The 19,091-nt window shown below is 36.6% G+C and overlaps 1 protein-coding gene across 5 annotated transcripts in view; it reads right to left on the reverse strand.

Annotated features, from left to right (window-relative positions):
* PRKACB (protein kinase cAMP-activated catalytic subunit beta) overlaps window positions 1–19,091 on the reverse strand; it is an 81,035-nt gene that overhangs the window by 8,050 nt on the left and 53,894 nt on the right. For 4 of the 5 annotated variants that reach the window (XM_071436411.1, XM_071436408.1, XM_071436407.1 and 1 more), the window contains 7 exons: window positions 9,346–9,407; window positions 8,292–8,420; window positions 5,812–5,910; window positions 4,729–4,811; window positions 4,090–4,216; window positions 1,848–1,943; window positions 261–383 (listed from right to left, as the gene is read on the reverse strand). In XM_071436411.1, coding sequence (XP_071292512.1) covers window positions 261–383; window positions 1,848–1,943; window positions 4,090–4,216; window positions 4,729–4,811; window positions 5,812–5,910; window positions 8,292–8,420; window positions 9,346–9,407 — 719 coding nt within the window. Of the gene's footprint in view, window positions 1–260; window positions 384–1,847; window positions 1,944–4,089; window positions 4,217–4,728; window positions 4,812–5,811; window positions 5,911–8,291; window positions 8,421–9,345; window positions 9,408–12,246; window positions 12,302–19,091 lie in introns of those variants that run through there. The other variant, XM_071436409.1, reaches the window with a different exon arrangement.

Genomic DNA, 19,091 nt, shown 5'->3' on the forward strand with positions numbered 1-19,091 from the left:
AAGCATAAAAGGATATAATACCACAGTGTCTGTAAATTTAGTAACTTGCATTTTAAATTTGAAGGCAGGGAACAGATTTTTATAACTTTGGTTTTCAAGTAACAATGTCTGTACTTATGAAACGTACATTACAAACTTCTCCTAGGTCCTTTTCAAACTGCTCACTGTTTGGAGACCAGTGAATTCTGTATCTCCTCCACCAAAACCCAGATTCTATAAAAACAACTGTGTTTGTGGAAACACCCAGAGCCTTAACTCACCTTGCCAGACACAATCTTCTCGTAAATTTGAATGGGCTGATCTGCAAAGAATGGGGGATATCCAGCTGCCATTTCATAGATTAACACTCCTAGTGCCCACCAATCCACTGCCTTGTTGTAACCCTGAATGAAATGAAACATGCCACTGTTAGTACAGGTTCTAATACAGGTTAGGATTTTCAGTATAGATCTATGTACTTATGCAATACAAAGAAAGCAAATACATTATTGTTCATTTAATACAGAACTTACAACCTGACACCAACCAAACTGGCATTCACAGATTCCAACAGCAATACACTTAAAACCTAATACAGCAATGACAGTGAAATAGTGATGGAAATAAAGCATTTTGCACACATTCCTCTGATGAGTGTCAGTGATTTCTTTACACTCCTGGGTAAATGGGCACAACTTATTTATTTAAAATCAAAACAATTTTTTTACAGACTGATAATTCTTCAAAGCTTAAGGAAATTTCATTACAACAACATACATAACATTTCTTATATTGTACACTGACACCATTTTGCTTGATTATCCACAGTTTGGAACATTCAGTTTCATATGCAGTTAACCAGCTACAAGAGCTTAAAAGTTTAGTTAATTAGCTGTTAGAGTAATTTATGATCTGATCTTAAAAGCCTGAACCTTAAACCATTAGTAGGTCCAATTCAATGTTAAGAAAGACAAAGAAACCACCAAACCCATCCACTTCATATATGTTCTCTGAGATTTTTTACAAAGCTCAGGGCTCAGACTCAGTCTTTAAGGAAAATCTATTGTGAAGACATTGTAGTAGATGCATTGTAATTTTTTCTGCTGTTTTAGCTGCACAGGGGGAAAACATGCAAACAACAAACATTTTTCTCCAAACAAAGTATTTTTTTTCACTTTTGATGATCTGTAAAGGGTATTTAATTAAAGCACATGTTAAATATGTACTTTAACATTATGCACTACGACTGTTTTATAGCATAAGCAGTTCTATATTTTCCATTTGCAAAACATACAGTGCTGCAGTTAAACAGCTATAGGATAAATAATTTTTTTAAAATGTTGGAACACTTAATGCAAGTAATGGACACACAGATCTACAGTCAGCTAAGACTGCATGTGCTTTACGTGTAAAACCAGTGGATTGTCATGTTTGATTTGATGTCAAATGCCTTAAACCTGAAACTCTGCAACTAGTTATGTAATGACAACTGATTCATCCCATACACAGTTCTTGTTCTAGTGTGTTAACACTCCAGAATGTAATCACTCAGATCTGTTCTTCTGATAAGGATGTTAGTTAAATAACCTAATCACAGGTTCTTTAAATCTCTTTGCTCCTCACAAGTTACATGGCAAGCAGATGTAGGAAGTTTGGTACAGTTACGTGAAAATTCCTTATCTCGCATAAGTTTTGGCATACTAGACAAATATTTACAATGCAATGACTGCATTTTGTGTCATTTGTCAATCGACTAATCAAGATTTAATTTTTGGAAGTATCAGCAACTGTTTATCCCTCAGAGCTTGAAAACTGGGTGAGAAGCTTTAACTGCATCAAATGCATGGCTAAGTAACAAGATAAAGTACCTTGCTGAGAATTATTTCAGGTGCCAGGTATTCTGGAGTCCCACATAACGTCCAAGTTCTGCCTTTTACTCTTTTTGCAAAGCCGAAGTCCGTGACCTGTCACCAGAAGAAATAAATTGATTGTAAGTGCATTGCTACAAACAAATTTAAAATGAAGTACTTTAGAAATATTTTGAAAAGCCATTTTTTTACAGGGGAAAAATTTATTTCTCAAAGCACATAGTAGCATATAGTCAGATGTATCTTTATTAGTCAGTCTTCCTGGTACTTCTAAGTCAGATAAATAAGGCTCATGATAAAATTAATAAAGAACACAAAATATGTATTATCACCCTGACATCAGCTTCTATTTATAATTTAAAAGATAAGTAAACTATGGTTTACTAATCTTCCACATGTACTGCAATTACATTATTATTTTTTGTTACATTTTAACATCAGACTGTTTGTAATGCTGAAAATTTGAAGAATATAAATATTTATCTTTTCCTTTAGTTAAGAAATAAATGAATCACAAAAAGGATCAATATATCCCCCAGTCTTGTAAATTTTGAATTTTATTGCATAAGTGTATAAAGTTCATATGTAAAATTAGTGTGGGAATAAGACAACATAGAAGAGGTCTTCCAGTAACTTCTGATTCTGAGTATCTTTGAAAGCATCATGTGAGTCAAGTTTGTTTATTTGAGGCCTGAGGGGGGGAAATGTAGCAATAACTGTATTCACAAATGGCAAATACTTGGACATTATAAATTCCTCATTTCACTTGTCATGTTTTCTACAGTAAGTTTTCAGAACTCTGTATGCAATATCACACTGTCTGTGGTTTTGCCTGGACCATATTGTGGAATACATACAGAACCTAGGTAATGACATGTGGAATTCTGGGATCAGTTTCAAGCTATTAAGTCTGTGCTTGTTTCTTTTGTTTCCTCCTTCTTGCTTTCAATGTCAACCCATTCCTTGAGAAAACATACTGTACCAAATGAGAATCACTGCTAATTATACAATAACCTGTGCTGATGTTGCTGTACATTAATGTCACAACTGAAGAAGCCAAACTATCAAGGCAGCTTTTTTTCATTTTTGGTAGAAACAACAGCATCAGCAGCTGGAACTGAATGGAGTGGGTGACATGCTGACTGGAGAGACCTGCTTCAGTCAGCAAAGAATAATTTCTGTGTTTGGGAATGCACATCAGTCTATGTATGAAGAATACACTGCAGACATGGGACAAACAGTAATGGCTTTAAAATACAAAAAGAAAATTTGGAGCTGCAGCATCAACATATGAACACAAGCCTCCCTCTGCCACCATCACAGAAACATGCTGCTGCACAGAGAGAGCTGCCAGTGCTGGAGTAAAGCAGTCACAGTAAATGGAGTAAACCAGTCATACATTAATGGTGCTCCCCAGCTACATTAAACTTGTATTCATCTTCTCCCTACAGTATTATCTTAGACTCCATGCAAAATTATCTTGCAGTTATAAACAACATAAGATATGAATCCTTTACACTTCTCTCAAACATTTTTATTATGTATTTTCTTGTTTAGATTCTGCTGTGGCAAAAGGTGACACAATGAGGGAAGAAGAACTTCGTTTTAAGTTTAAGGACTGCACAGCATTGCAGAGTGCTTGTTGCTGCACTCTGCCTTCCCATTTGCCATTTAGCTAAAAACATAAGAGATAAGAGGAAGATGAGAAGGTGCCATGAGAGACTGTTGTAAAACAAAAGCTGTTATTTGAGCACTGCAGTGCAGACCTCAACTCAGCTCCCACCCCAGCTGTGCTGGGAAGGCTCAGACTCTCCAAGGGTGGGATTCATCTGATGGACATTAAGTACTATCATGCCAGGGCTAATATCTAAGGTGGTTTTCCTACACTCCTTATATAGACAGTGCAGAGAAACAGACATTTTAGGGCATCTTTCATCTTGTTCTAGGGCAGACGTATAAAATAGGTCAGATGAACAGAGCCATGTAATCACCTACTTCTCACCACAGACCCCAAGGGAAATCCTGACAACTGGCTCAACTGCAGACAGCTCTACTGTGCATACTTAATTTTAGTCAGAGGAAGTACAACCCAAGGGTTTTAACCATTACTAGACTGTATGGCATTTGAATGCTCCACACAAACATGCTAACAGACCATTTATTCTAAACACGTTTTCTCAAATTACCTAAATCTACACTGCAAGACAAAACTTCATCCCTAAATATATGAAGAGTATCATACCTGGATGTATCCTTGCTGATCAATTAAAAGATTTTCAGGCTTTAGATCTCTGTAGATGAGGTCTAATGAATGGAGGTACTCAAATGTTAGCACTATCTGAGCTGCATAAAACCGTGCATGTGGTTCACTGTGAAGAATTAAAAGAATATTAAGTATCCCAATGCTATGCTAAGGTACCAAAACAACCACCTAACTGTCAGGGATAGATAAAGTAAGTATCTTTTAACTGGTTCTTTTACTGTGCAACAAGAAAGAGCAAAACCAAACATTTTCAGAATTGATACATACATTCCCTAAATTAAAGTCTTGCAGCTAAAATACACATGCAAATCAAGATAAACGTATCCCACAGTGCAGAGCTTTGACTTCAAATTTTACTTTCAGAAACTACCATGAATTTCAGTGACAATATGCATAGGAATTCCAAGATTCTATCATGCACAGATCACAAATGCCTGTATTAACTAAATGAAAAATAAACAGGAGTTCTTCACGGCCTAATTTAAGTCCACTGAACAAGGGGTAAACGCACTTAACCCTTCAGAATTTTTTCCTCAATGCTAACAAATTTTACAAACCCCTCTTCCCAAATCAGCAAATTAGGATTTTTAAAAGGAATAGTGTCATTAATACTCTTACCTGAACCTTCCGATTCTTCTTAGATGTGAAAACATTTCTCCACCAGGAACATACTCCATTACCATGTATAAATTAGAATTGTCCTAAGGAAATTAGGGGGACAAGTAAACACACACAAATGCACATTAGGCATGCTAGAGTCTCTACAACTCCTATGTGGAGCACATTTTATTAATGAATGAAAATGAAAAACTGTAGCCATCCAATGACATTGACAAATGTAATGCAACATAGGTAGAAATTCTTCAAAAACTGCAAAAGAAGCATCATATATCTCAAGAAATATATTTTAAAGCAAATCTGATAAAGATAATTAGCGAGGTCCAGACGCAGACTGGTGTGTAAGAGACCTGACAGAAGAGAGGATAAGATGTCTACTGCAAGACAAGACCTTGAACTCTTCAGTACTTATAACTGACAACCTGAGGTATTCTTGTCTCCACAGCTCCTGCCCCAAACCTCAAACCTCTAAAGATTAAGGTAGAACATGTGTGCTCATTTAAAATTAAAACAAAGAGAAAAGAAAAAAAGAAGGCACACATCACTCCATAAACTAGAAAGCTTCTCAATTTCTTTACAGACTGACTAGTATGTACTGTCATTAAATTAGAAGCTTCATGTTAAAACTGTCCTTCATGGTTAAAACTGCCATTAAGACCTGCCTCAGGTATAAATCTCAAGCAAAAAGATCTGCAGAACAATTACAAATTTACCATTCTATATAGTGGTACAGAAGACATGCTTTGATATCTCTCAAAGGTAAAATGATGCCTTAAAGCTCCCTTGCTGTACAATCCAGCTGCCCTCCAAGAGAAGAGAAAACTCTGAGGAGTTGAACTTAATTTAATTTTTATTTTTTTATTTGGAGATATCCTTTCAAACATTACCTGATGAACGGGAGTATATGAAGTGTACACGAGTGCACTCCACTCCTACTCAAGCCCTGGCAACAGTGCCAAAAGAAGCATCTTTGAAAACAAAAATACTTGAACTATTGTACAGTAAAAGTTATATATTTTAATATCTAAAGTGTAAGCATGCACTTCCCTGAAACCCAACAATTACTTTGAAAGTAATGAATACCTTAAAAGAATACTCCAGTTTAACAAGGAAAGGAAAGTTCACCGCTTGTAATATCCTCTTCTCATTCAGTGTGTGTTCTATCTGCTTCAGTTTGACGACCTAGGAGAGAAAAAACAATCTTCAGCTTAAGTGTGATATTTTATAGCTCCTGATAAAGTTTTCAATGTTAAACAATTAGTTGAAAGCAAATGTGTAAGTTTACAGAAAATGAAAAACCTTATGGATTCCTAGTACAGTAACAGCACCAAGAAAGGATAATTACTTTTTAAAGAGTAACACTTGTGTAATATGGTTGGCAGACAACTCTACAAATAGTGTTTCTTCCTATTTGCTGAGTGTAAGAGTCAGTAAGGAAAACCTGTCTGTATTTTCTATGAAAGGTTTAAGTTTATTATGGCCATACTTTCTCAGCACTTCACTAAAATCCACTTGATCTTTGGACCCTTTGCTATGAAAGGCAGGAAACTGTGTAGGACACACTTAATTATGAATTTTGTTACCTGTGAACAGAAGTAAACAGGCTTATGTTATACAGCTCACACATTAGTGACAAAACTAAGGAGAATACAAATTCAAAATCTCCATTTTTATGAACAAGTTACTTCTTATAATCCATTAAAATATTAGGGTGCTAACAAGGCAGCAAGTGGCAGGTTTCTGATCATTCCTTCTCAGCAATTAATAATCAGTTTTCTTGTGTTAGACCCCCATGGTGCATAATGAATTACATCCATTTTATTTAATCTCAATTGCACAATTTATCTATAACCCATTTTCAGAATGGCATGATTTCCAAGTAAAGTTAAGGTTTTTTTCCTCACTCCACAGGAAAAGAGAAGAAAATGTACATGAGTGATCAAAACAAGTCTTCGTTTATGTTTGGAAATCAAATCTAACTGCTATAAATAAGAGATAATCAAGATACTCCAACCCTGAATGAAATAATATTTAAATTTAATTTTAGAAGCAAAAAGTAGTACATATAAAAAACTCACTACTGTTTTGAAATAAACATCATACAAAGGAAATAATGATTTAAGGAAATGAAACCTATTTTGAATTCCAGATCTTCAGGGTACAAATAAAGTTTTGCTCAAATCAACTCATTTGTGGGAAATATCTCCTTCATCCCTAAAAAGCTACAGTGCTGGAAAGATCTTGTCCATCCAAGCAAGAAAGCCAAGGCTCTTGTCTGTGAGGTATTCAGCTGCAACGCCAGACCAGACTTCAGTCCTGCTCCTGCATCTCCTCCCAGTGAGGGACTGCAGGGGGGTGGAGCAACACCACAGGCTGAGGCTGCTGTTTAACACTTCAGAAGGTCCAGCTGGGGCTTCAGACCCAGCTTGTTCACACTTCAGCACAGACTCAGGGCATGGCCAGTGTCAGCTTCCCATATACCAAACGGTATAATGGCAGATTCTCCAACAGCTTGTGCCCAGGCTCTTGTTCAGGATTTTTTTCTTTCCAAAAACAATTACCTAATTAAACTAGCCAAGCAGTGGCATGTTACAGCCTTCCTAACTCAAGGCAGACAAAGGAAGAAAATCCTTACACAGAAAACTCCAGGCTGCATCAACATCCATTACATTTTTTTCATGTTCTATGAATCAAGCATGAGATTGGATAACAAAGACATACACTGGATGCTTTCCCTTTTTTTCAAGCAAAATGGAAATGAAAAATTGTAAGCAGCCTGCCCATTGTCTAAGTTCAGACATCTGGATGTTTTCTGTCATAAACAAAGAGACAGAAACATATCCTCTATTTTTCTAACAATTAATGGAAGCTACTAATATATTTCTAATAGAATACATAAAAAAATAATTATGCTAAGTTAAGCTGAAAAAACAGGTATTTCATAAAGGAACACATCAAGATTTCTTATTATATACAAAATCATCTAATTTATGAAAGAAGACTGATGTCTGGATGCAAACATCTTTATAATCCTGGGAATCATTTACTGCAAGTCCACTGCAGTTGTTAAAAATGTGACCTTTTTGCTTTTTCCAGATAACTTTCCAATTTTGAGAGGTAGTAATGAATTTAATTAACTTTAAAAAAAAACCCAAAACTCTAAGTATTTTTATGGCAGCTTTCTGAAGTAAGATGTTATTTCCTAAACTCCTCCAGTAATCACAAGTCAGCCATTCACAAAAAAAGGGTTCAAAGTAAAAAAACAGCTGAGACTCTGAAGTGTGGTGGTGGACTCTTTGTGCAGCACTGGGATTCTCTGCTGCAGGATGCCACCAGCCATGCTGAGTAATGCTGAGGCACATTCCCACACAGGTGGAAATGGCTGGGCTGCCTTTACTTGTACTATGCTGGAACATCATTTTAACTTCATTAGGTTTTTTAAAAATACAAGTTAGACACCATTATAACAGGAGAATACTTTAGATGCAAAAAATGGGGTTTTCAGTGCAAAAAAAAAAAAATCACTCTTCTGTAGCACAAAACCCCCAATGAATTATACCAACCTTCTGTTTGTCCAGTATCTTCATAGCATAATACTGTTCTGTGGATTTATGTTTCACCATCATTACTCTCCCAAATGATCCTGTTCCAAGAGTTTTTTGCCGCTCAAAATCATCTAGGCCAGCAGTATTCTATATGTAGGATATAATCACATTGTTTACAACAATACCAAAGAGAATTTTAACATAAAAACTGTATGAATTCAGTTATGGAAAAGAGTTGGGAAATACTACATTTAACAAAGATAACTATAGCCAACTACACTGTTATAATTTGATATCGGTCAGATTTTAAAAAAGAGATTTTACATGCCACTCATTAAAACAGAAGAATCAACATTTCTGTAATTTGTCCATACAGCTGTCCATACATGCTTAGTAAGGAACATCTAGCAGTAAACAGATCATGAATATAACATGCAAATAAATAATCCCTTCATGCTTCATCATCAAGAATATTAGAACATGCAAAAGACCCCAACATCAAGAGACAGTTCTACATGAGAGTTGTCTGAAGAGCACATCCCCAAGTACATTTTCTCAGACATTCATTTCCATAGCATCTCAAATATTGCATTAGAACAAGAATCTTACCCAAAATCCCAAATTTTACAAGACTTCACTCTAACAAGCTCCTTAACCAGCTCCCAAGCACTATGCAGTAGTCTTAATACACTTAATTCCACTTACTAGCATGGCAGAAATTATTAACATGGTAAATTACAGATGTGCCAATGCTTCTGGTATGAAAAAAAAGCCAACTAAAAACATGCCAATAGGCCTTGAGTCTTGTCATGTTCATTGTGAACATCATTCTCATAAGAGAAAATGTTGTTCAGTGGGAGCATTTTATCAGCTCAAATCTGGAGAAGACTTGAGAATCTTTGTTGATAAACTACGATGAAAGTGACAAAGCTGGCAATAAAACAACCTGAAACTCCTTTACAAATTGAACTAAAATTATTTCTGCACTACTCATTACAGACTGATAACATATTGATAACATTATCCAAAAAATGCAATACAGAAAATTATTGAATGCTTAAATGACTGATACCTGAGGGGGGCTTTCCCATTTTCTTAAAAAGTCTTCTTTGGCTTTGGCTAGGAACTCTTTCACTGAAAACACACAAAAAAGGTACAGTTCAATTAATATAATTCATCATGACTGCAATGGAGATGGTTTGTTAATAAAATATATAAACTTCATTATCAACTTCTTTCTTCAACTGATAATATGCTATTTTCACCATGGATGAAAGCAAGCATCAATGCCTCTAGAATTTCTACTGTATCTCCAGGTGATATCTAAGCTTTCTGCAGTAACTACATCATTCTACACAAATTACTTAAACTTTACCAGCTCTAATAGCTCAAATACTCTATAGGCAAGCAGGCTTTAAGGTGATGTCAGACATTCTTAATTCAGCTGGGAAAAAACCAAACACCTGACATTTATAAATGGCCATTCCACAAAGATTGACTTCTTATCTCTTTAAATGTTGCATTTTCTTTCAGCTGCTTGAGTGTAATGTCAATCTCATTGCTTTTTCCCCTCATCACCTTTATTTAAAGGCTGTTTGCAAGCTCAAGGACCAAATGGACAGCATTACTGCAAGCAAAGACAAAGCACAGGGCTACAACAACACTGCACATTAGGCATGCCCACAGTCAGAGAATATGCAGTTTTAATATTGATTTTCCATTGAAATTGAAGGAATGTACAATGGCAAAATTCTGGATGACTGTTTAAAATGTGCACCAAAATATTTTGTTCAGATCATCTCTCATCTGTTCTCTTTTTTTTTGAATATCAATGCTCAGCCAGATCAATGAGGATTACTTCATGCACAGTCACTAATGGAGGTGTTTCAGACATTGCTGTGGTTCTGAAAGAGTCACAGAATCAAGAAAATATCATACTGGTTGTGTGTTCTCTGAATCATTTCACATAACACAACTTTAATAACAGTGTTTTTTCTGTACTGTGACGTTCTGCCACAAGCAATTGCTAAAAATACACCGCAATATGCCAAGATTATTCTGGTCAATATCTAGCACTCTGTGTTTTAGCAACTGTATTTTACATTCTGACAGTCAAAAAATTAGGTTTATAACAGGTTGTAAACAAATCACTTGATGAATCAGAACTTCCTTGTACTTTTCAGTGAATACTAATGTTGACAAAGAAAACTTCAAAAATACTCTTCTTATACTGGTACATTTCCAGCAACAGTAAAAACAGCAGCAGCCCTGGAGAAGGCTGGTTGTAAATTTTTTTTTTTCCTTTTTTCCCCCCTTCTTGGGTGTGCTATGGGACTTGATTATCACAAAACACTCTAAGGAGGTTTATGGCTCCCACTACCACTGGCTCTGATGGAGCACTAAATAGAATGGTAATTTCATAGAAGTTGTCAACAGTTCTGGCTGACCTCAACATTAAAAAAGTGTTTAAAGCATGATATCCACTCAGCAATGTTATTTGAAGACAAACAAGCAACATCATAGAGGAGGAACATATTCAGTACTCTAAACTTATGGTTAAGAAGAGCAATAAAAACACAGTTTGTATCAAAGAAACTGGTAAAACGGTATTAAAACTAACTGAGAGTTAAAAATATTTTAGTGGCTAATCAGCAAAAAATGTTAACCTGTGTGTCGAAAATATTTCCTTTGTTTATAAGTTATAGAGGTTATTCATGTAATGACTTTTAATTATCCTAATTTGAAGATAGGACAGGATTTCCTGTGGCATGAAATAATTTTCAACACAAAAACCGGAAACTAGCAATGTCCAAATTCATGTTTGATGATCCTTTTTCCATTAGGAGAACAGAGATGACTTGATCAAGTGAGGAATACTGATACAGTTATTCAAACATCAATTTATGTCAAAGTAGCACAAATATTTTCTCTTAATGACAAGAGAAAAACCCCAAGAAAATCATTAAGATTACCAAAAAGCTGAGCCTTCAAACTTTAGCGGCTGTAGCTTAGAAGTGAACATTAACACTACATAGCATAACCACAACACAAAGTAATTGCTTTTTTTTTTTAAATGTCATTACAGTACATATGTTTAAATATCCCTCATGCCATCTCTGTTCATATAAATAAATATTTTAAGTTGCCAGTTATTTCACATTGAAGTATGACTATTCAGTATTTATAAAAATATACAATGACATTTACAGTCATTTTTATCTCTGTTCTACTTATGGAATAAAGAATGCTGTTTATGAACTAAATGTGATCCAGCTGGAAATATTCAAATTGTGGATTCATGAGAAAAATCTCTCATTTCTAGAATACCATTAAGCCACAAGCTCTCCTGCAACAAAACTCCTACATTGTTCTACTTTACTTTGGCCCTCTTTTCATAGAAAGCAGCATTGAATATAAATTTTCAAAATAAAGCTACCCAAGGGTAATAACTTATCTGAAAATCACTGTCTTTTAAAAACAGTTTAATGTTTTGTGCTCAGTTTTATTAAAATCAGTTTCTTCCTAATGACAGAGTACATTGAATTATGCCTGGTTCTCACTTTCAGAGGTCACCTGGGCTCCTACACCTCAACACAATTCCGCAGGTGCTTTCAAATAGAACTTAGGCAATTTAAGCGCATGCACTTCAGTCACTTCTCAAAACACGACTTGGAATTTGAACTTTTGAAAATTATCTCTCAAGCACAAAACAGCAGCTCTTGCTAGAGGAGAACACATTTAATTTCTACTTTCAAGTGCAGAATCAAAATTTACGCCAACTGGGTAGCAGTGGCTATTGGTATTACTGTGATGATGCAAACAAATAGGTGTAATAGATGATGACTTAGAGGTTTTCCTCAAGTGCACATTTTTAGCCACCTTACATTGTGATGATGTGGCTCTTGTTTGCTTTTCTAGTCTAAACTGTACCTAGCATCTGTGACTTTGGGCACTAATGAAGGAATGAGCATACCAAACGTCTCTATAGGTTCCCCAAGGGTTTGCAGGAACATTCACCCACACAGATGAGATGATGAAGAGAGGAAAGAAAGAGAAGAAGAAAAAAAAGTTTTATGCATTTCCACAACAAACACATAGAAAACACAAATACATTCCACCCTTTCCCCTCCCCACTCAAGAACAGACCCTGTAATAAACCAGCCCTTTCCCACACAGACAGAATGACTCATGTTAAATCACAGAATGTTTGAGCAAAGAAAGAAAAAAAATCACCAAAGGCAGCTAAAATCAGTATGAAAAAAAGATGATGCATCACAGAAATAAGCACAGCTTAGAAAACTTCAGGAGATCAAGTTGGCATCTTTAATTATTAAGCTATTCCAAGACATACACATCCACGGAACTGTTGCTAACAATAGTGTATCTATCTTCATCACAGCATGCTGGATCACAATAAAACCTGTAATCGGGTGATCTTCCCACTACTTAGCACTTTGTTCCAGAAGACAGCATGTGTGAATTGCATGGCATGTGGTAGATAGCAAAGAAATGGCAAGCAGTCTCCAAAAAAAAAAAAGAAATCTCCATCAGATTTTAGTCCTATTACCCAATAACAGCAATTTGAGAAGTCTAATCTGCACAGCTGAAGTTACTGTATGCAAAGTGGAATGTACACAGGGATCTGGTATGGACACCATATGAGCATGATTTAATTTGGTAAGGCTGTCAGAAAAAAGGAGCTAAGGATGTGGATATAGAGGTTCCCATAAACACTGAAGAGCAAGGATCACTTGTCTGTGGCTGAGCAAAGTGAAGATGAGAGTGGGACAAGGAGTGTATGCACAGACCAGCAACAAACACTGCTCAGACTGGGTTTGCTGGTACGGTGGAAGCTGGAGTGCAGGAGGCTGAAAGCAAAGCAGGAGAGCTGCTGCTCAGGAAAGGAAGGTACTAGAAGGAGACAGTAAAGCACAGGTAACAGCACCAGCACAACAAGGACCACAGCAGAAACAACTGAACATGGCAGGACGAACACCAGCTGGAAGCAGAGAGGATGCATCCACCAGCTGTCCAGGGATCAGGCAAGCACAAACACACAGCACAAACCCAGCCCTTTGTGACCAGCACGAGCAAGCCTTGGCACTAGAGGCAGGTTCTCTGCAGTGCAAACACCCAAAGCAGGACATTTGGTGAGATTCAGAAGAAGGTGGGAAGAAATGCAATAATGGCCAAGGACCACAAATGAATGGCTTGAAGCAGTCTGACAACTTCTGCCTGCTCTGGTTCACCTTGGTCAGAAGCAGTGCTACAACCACTACAACACAAGGCCTCAGCTACTCCCTTGCATATCACAGGGGGCTTGTGGAGAGCTGTACTTGGAACCAAGGCAACAGGAGGATAAGCAGGAAAGTCTGCTGGAACAGTGTTCTAAGGCAAGAGGAACCCAACATCCAGAGGTTCCTAGATAATGCCAGCATAGGAGGAATTAAAGAAAACCCCAAGCATACAAACCAACAACACCCGGACAAATGAAAAAACTCTGCTACATGCAAAACAGAAACACTTCTGAGCCCACCCCCAAACAAGAGGAGATTGGTCCCTTTTCGTATATTCACACAGTTCACAATATGTTTGCTTGTTTTATTGATCAACTTTTCTATGAAAAGTTAACATGCTTATAAAAAAACTGTTAACTAAGGGTATGAGTACTGTAATGAGTACTTTGACCTAAAACACAGTTTAAGGGCAAGTGAATCAGAAGCAAGTTCCTGAAAAAAATCAAGAGGGTGAGGACCTCTTGGTTGCAGGATTGCAATGACAGCAGAGGGAAAGGGGTCACAGATGGAGCAGTCCTGAGAGTTACCATGAGTTACTCTGCCTTTCTCCCACCTCCCACATGCACAGTATTTGTTATTCTCAATCACATCTCCCACAAGAGCCAGCAAGCCAGGATTTTTTTTTTTTTTTTTGTAAGGGGAAAAAAAAGTATTTGGCTAGGATTCACGGCAAGAAAGCAAGAACTAAACTGATTAAGACTAAACACTGGGCACCACTACAAACCCCCATCTGCTGTGCTAAATGCCAATCTCTGTCTGGTATTTAAAATGCCCTTTATCAAAATACAATTCAAATTTTCTTCCAAAACTGTAATATAATCATTTGAAGTCTGGAGTTAAATGGGCTATTTAATTAAATCATTTAATGGAAAAATGAATATGTATGAAGAAATTCTGGTAAATGTATATGTATATTTCATTTTTATAAAAAGTGTATTTATAGCCTTAAACTTTATCAAGATGTATATAGATATCTCAGTGAATCCTGTGGTTATGGTACCATATTTCAGATGCAAGTGAGAAGCTTCTGATTCCGGTTCTAAGTCCCATTCTTACACTATTAACCTGTTGTCTAAATTTTTAAATATTTCTCTTTTGATTAGCAGGAGTAATAAAAAAGGCTCAACACAAGGTTTCTCTGCCCTGGCAAGTGTTTCAAAATGAACACAGCTAAGCGTTAAGTATTATTATACACTCAGATGAAGCAGTGTGAGCACCAGTTAACAATTTAATATCTGGAAAACACTTCAAAGCACAAACTAAAATGGTATCATTGATACAGACTGTCAACAAAACCAAAACACTTTGCTTCTCACAATATGAAAACGGTGGGTGAAAAAAGTCCAGGTGATACAAGCCTGGTTGAGGGCAAGTTCCCCTTGTTTGAACACTGCAGAGAGCACAGCCACCAGCCCTCTTGTGAAGAGCTGACCAGCAAGGGGTCTGCCTTGTTTCTGCCAAGGCTAGATCAATGAAGTGCATCAACTGAATATCTCATTTATCAAGGTTTTGACTTCAAGAGCAAGGTTTCGACTTCATATTTCTCTATAAACACTAATTATGGTAAACACAGGTGTCCAGAGCAAACCAACTTACCAGCTGAAATGGGTAAGACCCTTTCTTCAATTAAAAAAACAAACGAAACCAAATCACTCCAATTCAAACCAAACCAAACAACCAAAATCCAACAATCCCAGGAAACAAAGAGCCAAACACACAGAGCAGTTCTGAAAGAGCCCAATTGCAGAAATACAAAACCAGAAAGTTCTTAGTAGCTACATGATCATGTAAGAATTATGTATCTACTAATTAGTAAATTAACTGAATTAAGCTTGCTGTTCACTGAATATAAGCTTACTATTAAAATGGAAGCATTAATTATCAACTGTACACTGTAAACTTTTCTATAGAATAGTGGAAAGAAAGGGGAAGAAATGGGAAAAGAGAGAGGCGTGGAAAAAAGGGAGACAAACAGGAAGAAACAGTAAATTAAGACCAATTACAGCTGTTGTGCCTAAAAACTAGAAGAAGGCACTAGAATCTGATCTTCGTAGGAGCACATTCAGGAGTTAATTTAAAGTGTGCAGAAATTGTAAAATACAATTGATCTTATCCATTACAACTCAATTTTCAAACACAGGCAAAAATCTTACTTTAATCCTGTGCATGATTTTCATATTTTGAGCTCAACAGTATTTTGTGAATTTCAGAAAAGCAAAGTTAAAAGAGTTAAGAGCTCTGTAAAGAACCCAGTTCACCACTTTACTTGGCTGGCTACACAGCAACAGCCTGTACAAGAGATGTGACAGATTAAGACACATCAGAACAGGAGCCAGGTTTTCAGCCATCAGAGATAACACTGATCTTTGTTGAATTCTGAGCAGTAGATACTCCACTGCACACAACTGCCACAGTCAGACTGACTTAATTCTATTTTTATTATAGACAATATAATTAATTTCATTTTCAAATCAAATGCTCAGTCTTTCTCCCTTGATCTTTTCTTAAATACCAAAGTACTGCTTCAGAGGTGGCAAACCCTGCTAATGGCAAAAAATATAATATAATGGGGGCACTCTGGGGAGACAGAATCAAACCCAAATAACAGAGTCACTTAGGACATAAATCCCTGAAATTTTGTTTAACTCCCCCCCAAAATGTATAATGTAAATCAGTAAAGTCAAATGTATAATGCAAAGCAGTAGTTTTTCAGTCACAAACACAATCAAATCTTGTACTAGCACTGCTCAGCAGAGTTGTACATGCATCCATGGCCCAGTTGAACCATTTTCCACAAAAAAATATACATATGAGATAAAGCTCTACTTTCTTAATCTAAAAGATTAAGCTCCTCCAGACCCAATGTTCATCAACATTTACAAACATGAACTTTAATAAGTGACTTCTCCCTCAACAGAAGATAAATGCCAAAAGCACCATAGCAGTTAACTTTATGATCCAACCTAGGATCTATTATTCAAATCCTAAAGTAATAATGACATGCAAGACCTCCTCAATGCTGACAAGCAGAATATTTTCATCTGAGCATCCACGTATAGGATGTAACAAAGCCTCCTGCAGATTCCTGGTGGCTGAGAGCTGTTCAACCCCACCTTTAGGTATTTTGGTCCTTCAGGCTGCCACCCCTCTTTATTACCCAAGCTTCCCTTTCAAATTAAAGGGCTATTAGCAGCTTTTGCTGATGGATTAGAGTTGAGGTTTTTGTTTCAATTCTCTAAATGGATCAGTTAGAACTAGCATTCAATTAGTTCTGGAATATATTAAAACTAGGCTTTGTCTTAATGAAAGGAGTCTCACTCATACCTTCTTCCTGCCCTTGAAGCATAAATTGAAGGAGATGACACATTTGTAAATCTGCTTCTTCTCTTGCAACAATCCATGTGATTTGAGGCTTTAAAGTGCAAGAAATAGCAGTTTGGTTTGTTAGGCTACAGTTCAGTGTTCAGTATGGGCTGAAAAAGCCCCCACATCAGTCAGTCCTGTCCTCCCACAGTCATTCACTCCTGCATTTCTCTAATGACCTTCCTTGAAAGAGCAAAAGCATTCTCGTGTCTGACTGCAGGCCAGGTCAGGGAACCAGCCCAGACTAAAAAGGAATGGGCAGAAGACAGGGAATGAGCAGAGAAGCAGCTCCCTCTTCTCTTCTCATGAATGCTCCTCCCGAGGTGAGTGGGCAAATATGGGGGACAGAACTGCTCCTTTTCTGGAAGTTATCAGCTTGGGCTACCATGACAGAACCATGAACACATCACCCTGGACTCTGAAAAGGCTTCTGAGAAATAATTCTAAATTCAAGTTGTTGGTTTTCAATTATTGTATTGAATAATTCCATTATCTTAAAATTTAAAATTAATGAATTATGTGTTTAACACAATTACTTTCAAATGCAGTACATAACACTCCCCATTTAAAAAATTTGCTCATACAGAAAAAAATCTATGTGAAGAATCTTAACGTGTAACTGAAGAATCTTAAGATGTAATGTACTCAATTGTCATACACTGAGGTACTTAGTAGGCAATTAGAAATTGCCTAAATAATCTAAAATGTTACAACTATCACAGGACCTGTAGTGTAAAAGACCACATTCCTGTGTGAAATATAACAGGTATTAACAATACAACAAAGAAAGCTGAAAACTATGTGACAATTGTCAAAATTCAAACATCTTTTGTTCCTGCAGTGCATATATTTCCATGGTTACCATGTGGGGAGGAAAAAAAAGAATACAGTTTAAGAATGAGTTCCAAGAACAACATCTTCTAGGGCACTACTATAAAGTTATTTTGTAAATGTATCACATTTTTGAGTAAAGGTTTTTAACAAATTCTAGTAGTTGATACAAATACATAAATTAATCAGATTTTCCTATTACAGTCAAAACCACTTACCAAGAAAAATGTTTTCAGCACCTGCTGCAGATTCCCCCTAGTTAAGTTCTCTGCACCATTGAGATTCTGGCCAATTGGTCAGCACCCACCTCTCTCTCCATATCACTGCCCCACATTTCCTCTCTGCAGCAGTGCAGGGACTAGCAAGGATAACATGCAGCTATCCCTAAGACCAGGCTTTATGGCTAGATTATTAGCAGCAGTAAACATAAATCATAACAGTAAGCAGGTAGTTGATCATATCTGCATATTGACTAAAGAACTCCCTGCAAGCAGGGAATAATACCACACACACTCATGCACATAACCCCTTCCTTTTAGAAGAAACCTCTGGAAGTTTTACTAAACTAACTTCTTCCTTATACTCCAAACTAAACAACTGCAGGGGCTGTTCACTGTATGGATGCATTTAAAAAGTTACTTGAGAAGAGAAACTATTTTGTTGCTTTTTCTTTTTTTCAAATATTTAGTACAAGGCATAAAAATAATAGTCAATGCAACAATCTTGGTCTGTGGGCACTCATGTCTAAACCCACTTCACATAAGCTATCTTGTTCCAGCCCTTGCATTATTAAAACTCCACAAAAATTCTCATATAGATACTTTGGGATCAGCAAGACATCTTCACAGCTGTCAGGGTAAATCAGCAAAATAGTTTTTCATCTCCTCAAAAAATCTGAGCTTCTGACACATTGCTGCACTGACATGTCTCCTGCAGAACATGCTTTCAATATTTACAGGAAAGGGTTGCCTGCAGTAACCAGCCAAGCAGGAGAAGTTCATTTATACCCTTAAATAGCAGAGACTGGCTTCCTGAATAAGGAAGTCTTATGTAAATAAACACATTTCACAATTCAACACACTGGGTGAACAGCAAGTTTTTGTTTGTCTCAGGATTAAGGCAAGCAAAAAGTAGGTAAGAATGTTTATTATCCATTCTGACAAAGAATGAGATTTTAGAGAGAAACTGGGTAAATTCAGCACTTATTTGGCATAGAGGCATGCATAAAACCTGCATAGAACTGAACTGCAAACCTTGAAAAAAAAAGCTGAAGAAATTAAACCTATTAAACCTAAGAAATTAATTCTTAATGGGCTGGGGTATCTGT

The sequence above is a fragment of the Agelaius tricolor genome, unplaced genomic scaffold (assembly GCF_023055355.1).
Source record: "Agelaius tricolor isolate 1412-34295 unplaced genomic scaffold, bAgeTri1.0.p SCAF_11, whole genome shotgun sequence".
Taxonomy (NCBI): domain Eukaryota; kingdom Metazoa; phylum Chordata; class Aves; order Passeriformes; family Icteridae; genus Agelaius; species Agelaius tricolor.